Below are 7031 nucleotides of genomic sequence, written 5' to 3' on the forward strand. Positions count from 1 at the left end.
TAATAAACTCACACTTGACAGAATAAATATGCTGTTTCTTTTCTTTGAAATGTGTGATCTTATAAATATATGGTATGGTGATATGGTGTAAACATGATAACACACTTTGAAATATGTTGTAATTAAGAATTAATGCTCTTACACTCACTTACACTCCCTCCCTGCCTGTCTGCCTACATTATATTAGCCGAAGGTTATTTCTTAATAACAGCTCACTTTGACCTAGTTTATCATTCAGAGTAGAAATATAGATTTTCAGGGAATGGCAGTGGGGAAATGGCTTAATTTATTGAATTTCTACAAGTTTTATCACGTTCTTTGCTCTCTTTATCTTCGTTTTATCTTATTTCTTATTTTATTTTATCTGTACTATTTATTTTGGTTTTTATCTTACAGTTCCTAATATTTACAGTTGAATGTTGCTCTTCCCTCTTCTCTTAATTTAAGTTTTATTGCTTTTTTTATTCTGCTAGTATTCTGGTTTTATTGACTATCAAAGCACTTTGTAAACTCTGTTTTTAAAAGTGCTACAAATAAAGTTATTATTATTTGAGCTGCAGTTCTCTTTGCTTGAATTAACCCACAGATTTGGGCGTGGTTTGGTATCAATGTGTGAGAAAACATGGCATCTCATGAGTTATGGGTCTTTCTGTGTTTCATTTTCTTCCTGTGACACCCTTGTGCACACACACACACACACACACACACACACACACACACACACACACACACACATACTGCATATATTCCTTGAGCTACATGTATTTCTATAACCCGAGCATTCAGAAACAAGACACAAACACTTTTTGTGTCTTTCCCACACACACACAGAGACACATGTACACACACACACACACGGATTCATATACACACATAAACATATAGTATGTACACAAAGGAACACACACAGAGATACAGTATATACACAAAGAAACACTCTCATGCACACACACACATATCCGTTGAGCTTTGTGCCTTTCCCACACAGACATGAATGCATGCAAGCAAGCACACACGCACACACACACACACACACACACACACACACATACAGTACATACACACAGAAATGCCCTCTTCCACAGCAAAATGGGATTTTGTAGCAGTGAAAGCCCGGTCGGTGCAGCAGGGGGGATGAAAGACCAACAATCCCCCTGCAGTCTCAGTTTATTCTGTGATGCTAAGAGCACACACACACACACACACACACACACACACACACACCGCCTTTACAGCAGAGGAGCAACGGAAAACACTTTGTCTTTTCATGAAGGACACTGATGAGGTGAATCCAGGTATAGGTAATCCATTATCCCTTATTGATTTCCCTGATTAAATAAATACTAATCACAGAGGAGATGGAGATGGAGACTGAAGCCCCTTTCACAACCTGAACCTGGGGACTCGGGTCACATGACTTTGACTTGGGTTCTGGTGACTTGGGACTCGACTCTGACTTGTACTCTGATGACTTGAAAAGGTTTCTAAAGTCTTGACTTGAGATCTTGTGTTTGTGTAAATGACTCAGATTGAAAGTGATGAGATTTGTTCCAGCAGACGACTGAATTTAAATTCTGTTTTCTGAATTTGTATGGAATGATTGAATTTATTGAAGTTGAAACTGATTCTAGAAATCAAACTCATGATGCTCTTCCCAAGTTTTTATCCTATTAAAACCATATTGCATTGAAAAGTCCTAGATATTTAGTTTTCTTTAAGATATTAAATTGATACTGGACTCTTGATTTGTTCTGACTTGACTTGCTGTTCTACATTTAGACTTGAGACTTGAATTAATGACTTGGACTTGACATGGAAATCTACATTTAGACTTGGGACTTGACTTGAGACTTGTGCCTCAAGACTTGAGACTGACTTGGGACTCGAGCAAAGTTGTAGCAATAATGCCAATGGGGAAAAAACGTAAAATTACACGGGTATTATCCTTTAAAAATACAGCAAACAAGCCAGTAGAAAGTCAACAGCACAAAGGACGGTTACATCATCCTGTGTATTGGTAAACGTCTATATGTTCAGTTCATGTCAGGTCCTGTTGTCTTTGCACAGTGTGTGTTGTGTGTGTGTGTGCTGTGAAGCCGTCAATATGTTTTCGCACCTGGCGGATCGACCCTCTGGTTTCCGGTCACGGCCGCACAGAAATCTCAAGGATTACACAACAAGAATCGAACAAAAACGCGCTCATTTTGTATCAATCGGCACACAGTGAACGCCTCGACAGCTTTATTGTTTTTGTTGTTTTTTTTTTCACAGAAGAATGCCCATGTCCATGTTATGTAACTTGTCCTTGTCCTGGTTTGCACCTTTTTCCCTCCAAGAATGGCTGGAGAAAAAAAAGTACTGGAACTGAACAATCAATAGACAGAGACTGAATGAACTGAACTGAAGCTCCTTCCAGTTGGCTAATCTAAATAAACTGAAAGTGATGCGTTCATGAACACTAAAAACCAGTGGGGGAGGGGAAAGTCTGGAAAATGGTCTTTTGCCATAAGAAAAGAATGGGAGATGTTTGTCCAAAAAACTATGAAATGAAAAACAGAAAAATCACATTTCTAAACTGATTATTTCCAGTCTATAATATGAAAAGATGTGATTGGAGTTTTTGATGTGAATGCAGAGGAATTGGAATTGGAATTTGACAAAAAACCTACAGGAAACAGAATTGGAAGTGATTTGGAATTTCAGGAAGTTTAATTTAATTCAGTGAAATTCAGTGAAATTCCATGTTTCTTTTTTCTCACCACATATCTGAAATTACAAATAGTGTTTTATATATTATCAATACTGAACATCCAGAAAATCCAGCCAGAAAATCTCAGCAATAGGCCAAATAATTGTTGAGTCATTTTTGGACGGTCGAGAGTTCACAAAACTTCTGTCTCACTCCTCCGTCTCACTCCCCCCGTCTCACTCCCCCCGTCTCACTCCCTCCGTCTCACTCCTCGGGCTCGTGGCTGCCGTAGCCCAGGCGGTCGGCGGAGGGGAAGTGAGCCCAGAAGGTCCGGGCCAGGTCGTCGATCTTCTCGTAGCCGGCGTGCTTCCTCAGCTCCTCCACCCAGCCGAAGAAGTCGGAGGAGGTCAGCGCCCAGTTCGGGACGTCCCGCTTCTCCCTCGCTTCTGCAAAAAAAAAACAGAGGTGAGCTGAAGTGAAGTGAACTGGATTTAACTTGGAAATTGGAATAAATTGGAATTAAATTAACTGGAATTTGATTGGGATTGGAATAAATTGGAGTGAATTGAACTGAATTTAATTGGGACTTAATTGGAATTGAATTGAACTGAGCTCTGTGATGGACTGGCGACCCCGTCCTGCCTTATGCCCAATGCATGCTGGGATATAGGCTCCTTCTTGGTTTTTACAAAAGTGGTTCTCTTTGCTGTACAAAAGGTGTACAGAGGCTTCATTTCACATTAATCACAAAAAATCAATCAGATATCAGTGGCAAAATGATCAGTTCCCAGTCAAAAACAGCACAGAAAGAAACCATGTCTGTTCAATTCTGTTGAGATGGTCAAGTTGTACATTTAGAAACGCAATTAGCTTGAGCTGAGGACCTCCAATATGGCCGCCAGAGGGGGTTTTATTACCTGAAAGCCCTCTAATGCACAAGTGTTTTTTAGCAGTCATGCAGCTTTATCAAATATATTGCAGTAAGGCCGGGTGGATTGAGCAGAATCCTCAGAAATCCACCAGGAGTCAAACACCCACCTGAAGCTCGGCCGGCCTCCTCCTGCTCCGCCGCTGAAAATGAAGAGAAACAACAAGAAGGAACTTTATTAACTATAAATAAGTTGCTTATTAATAAACTTTACATATTTAATACTCCAAATAAACAGTTATCATTGGCTTCATTTATTTCCTTCCTCAAACATCACTATTTGTTGGAAAGGCTAATTAAAGGCTAATCGAAAGGCTAATTAGGATTCTGAGCTTTGATATGTCCTGTTTTTGTATTCTTCTTTTCCTGTTTTTCACAATTTTTTGTATTTTTTGCCTTTTGTATTGTCTTTATTTATAAAAACTGTAAATTGAGAGTATAAAAACTTTATTAAGTTATGTTCTTTTATGTAACTTTTTATGTTACATATGTATAAGCTTATATGACTATACCTGCATTTGTTTTTTTTTATCATTTAGACTTTCTCTACCTTTTTTCTTCATGACTGGGCTGTGATCGCCATTCTGTCTAGTTAATATACTTTTGTTTTACATTTGTTATGTTTACAGTATTTTTCTTCTCTTTTCTGATGTCTCTACATGTTTATGTTTTTTTTCTGTCATTTCTGTGAGTATTGTGTTGTATTGTTATTTTTGTTAAGTAAATTAAAAAAAAAAAGTTGCTTATTAACATGCATATTAGTAGTGTATTGGTTCATTATTAGTCATTACAAACCCTCAACAGCCTCCTAATTAGTGTTTATATCAGTCGGTTTATAAGGTGCTAGTATCACATATTATTGAGGGAAATTATTAAACTAGTTAATAGTTAATATGTGTTCCCTAATCTTAATTGTGTTTGGACTGTACCGGGGCATCAATTCACCAAACCTCACCATGGAAAACTCTCTACATCTAATATAATTTGCCACCAAAACTTCCAAACCTGTTTTATAAATAGAGTTATGACTGATGACTGACAAGATATTTGGTCAATGTGATAAATTATAAGACGTATATGTGTGTTTTTATAGAACTTTCCTTGTGCAGCTTTAACGGAAGACAGAACCGATTTGAGCCTGACTGAGGCGAATTCTCAGCCTTTTCCCTCTCATTTTTGGCTTCATCTTTCTCTTCATCGCTCTCTCCCTCTCTCCCTTTCTGTCTCTGTGCCTTTGCACCTGCCTTACAGCGTGCTGTGCTAACTAACAGTGGGGGAAGGAAGGCAGGGAAGGGAAGGGAAGGGAAGGGAAGAGAAGGAAGTTTGGAAGTTTGCGACCCGCTGTTACAGCTCCGAAGACGACTGGAAGGTCACGGAAAGTCAAGACAGCGAGGAGTGAAAAAGCGCCAGGGCCAGACCAACCGCTGGAATGTGTTTAAGTTCGTCAGAGTAGTGAGAAAACGCCAAGATCTAGCAAGGAATATGACAGCAGAGTGAGAAAAGTGTCAGAAAGAGACAAGAAGATGAAGCTTGGAAAGGGATTTTATCTTGTATCCAGACTCATAAAGCTCATTTCAGCTTGTTTTTTTAGTGAAGCCATCTTAGATAATTGTACTGGTTTCAACAAATTAGTCTTACTTGGTAAAAGTGAAATTGTCTTGGAGAAAGTTTCTTGTTTCCAGATTTTCTTCATTGTTTTATGATGATTTCTTGAAAGAAGAAGTCATATTGGCATGAATCAAGTGAAATTTACTGAAACCAGCAGATTATCTGCCAGTGCAGTGAGAGAATTTGACTGAAAATATCATGAAATAAGCTGATAGGTCTGGAGACAAGAGAAAAGAGAGTATGTGTCTATGAAAGCAGCTTTGTCGATGTTTATCGGCCTTTTATTAAAAATCAGATATCTATCGGTCAGTTTTATTGATTACATAATTATTGTACAGTTGATTAATACTACCACTGGAAGACCTTAACCTGAATTGACTCGAATTCCAGTGTGCATGAATATGTTATTATTATTACCATCAACCTGTGTTTCAGTGGAGAGATTTGGTGTCCCGTGGCCTAAATTTTTTGTTTTTTAAAGTTTTAGAGGCTTTTCCACCCTGACAAGAATAAAAAAAAAAAAAAACACTGAATACTGGCTGAAAACCCATGTGTGTGTGTTTGTGTGTGAGAGAGAAAAAGAGAGAGAGTGTGTGTATGTGTGAGAGAGAGAGGGAGAGAGAGAGAGAGACTAGTCTGTAAGAGAGAGGGAGAGAAAGAGACTAGTCTGTAAGAAAGAGAGAGAGAAAGAAAGAGAGAGACTAGTCTGTAAGAAAGAGAGAAAGAGAGAGACTAGTCTGTAAGAATGAGAGAGAGAGAGACTAGTCTGTAAGAAAGAGAGAGAGAAAGAGAGAGACTAGTCTGTAAGAAAGAGAGAGAGAGAGGCTAGTCTGTAAGTCAGAGAGAGAGTGAGAGAGGGAGAGAGAGACTAGTCTGTAAGAAAGAGAGAGAGAGAGAGAAAGAGAGAGAGAGAGAGAGAGAGAGAGATAAAGTGCCAACACACTGAATCGGTGTGTGTTAACAGGTGTTGAAGGGAAACTCTTCAAATATCCCACACAGGGTCAATATCATCCAGACTATAAATAAAGGGGAAAAAAGAAACACTTTCCCATGATATAAGGAGAATTTTCATTTATTTTATTCCCATCACTTGTTATTTATGTGTTTCGTTCTCTTTTCCCTTGAGTTTTGATGCACTTTGGTTTCTGTGTGTTTGTCATCTGGATCTTTTTTATTGCCTGTTGGTTTGGGGTGAGAAGCTTCTATAAGCCCCTCGGGATTTATCTGTCATCCACAAAGTATTTCCTCTCCCTGTTTTCATCCTTTTTATCATTTGTTTCTGTAAATACACCAAACCTTTAAAAAGGAATATGGGAACCATTAGAAAGATGATGAAGACTTCCTTCTCTTTCCGAAAGTATACAAAACTCAAAATGTGTCAGTGGTAAAGCAAACCATATCTACTCTCCCTTCATTATGTCTTTTTGTCTGGGTGTCGTTTATTTGCTCAAACACAGAAAATACACAGAAAATAGATACAAACTTTACAGGTGAGACAATAAAAACCGCAGGGAGCTTATTTAAAAAAAAAAAAAAGCCTTGAAAAACGGGAGATGACATTTCTTTGTTTTCTCTCGCTTTGCTCTTTTTCTATTTTTGTTTCCGTAACCTTATAAGATTCATCTTGAATTTCCATCACACTTCAAAAATGAATAATTCAGTAAAATAGCTGATATAATCTAATCTGAGCAGAGTGAGATATCCCCTGATCTCTCCTCATGGTGTTTCCGTCGTCTCACCTGTTAGACGCAGCAGCCCCAGCATCAGGACACACAGCAGCAGGGAGAGACGCAGGAGACGAGGCAT

The 7031-nt window shown here is 38.5% G+C and overlaps 1 protein-coding gene across 1 annotated transcript; it reads right to left on the reverse strand.

Annotated features, from left to right (window-relative positions):
* Positions 1-2953: 2953 nt before the first annotated feature.
* On the reverse strand, positions 2954-7031 carry otos2 (otospiralin 2). The gene is made up of 2 exons (XM_071515145.1): positions 6965-7031; positions 2954-3135 (listed from the first exon to the last, which is right to left on the reverse strand). The coding sequence occupies exons 1-2, from the start codon at positions 7029-7031 to the stop codon at positions 2954-2956; spliced, it is 249 nt and encodes an 82-aa protein (XP_071371246.1).

The sequence above is a fragment of the Centroberyx affinis genome, unplaced genomic scaffold, assembly GCF_046629955.1.
Source record: "Centroberyx affinis isolate AG114_WGS23_722 - 3 ecotype Tasmania unplaced genomic scaffold, CSIRO-AGI_Caff_v1 ptg000314l_1, whole genome shotgun sequence".
Classification (NCBI taxonomy): Eukaryota; Metazoa; Chordata; class Actinopteri; order Beryciformes; family Berycidae; genus Centroberyx; species Centroberyx affinis.

Excerpts from the sequence above, each read along its gene's own strand:
- otos2 (XM_071515145.1), bottom strand. The coding sequence starts at position 7,031 with ATGCCTCGTCTCCTGCGTCTCTCCCTGCTGCTGTGTGTCCTGATGCTG. Across the intron at positions 3,136-6,964 it reads GGGGCTGCTGCGTCTAACAG|AAGCGAGGGAGAAGCGGGAC; the intron begins GTGAGACGACGG and ends TTTTTTTTGCAG.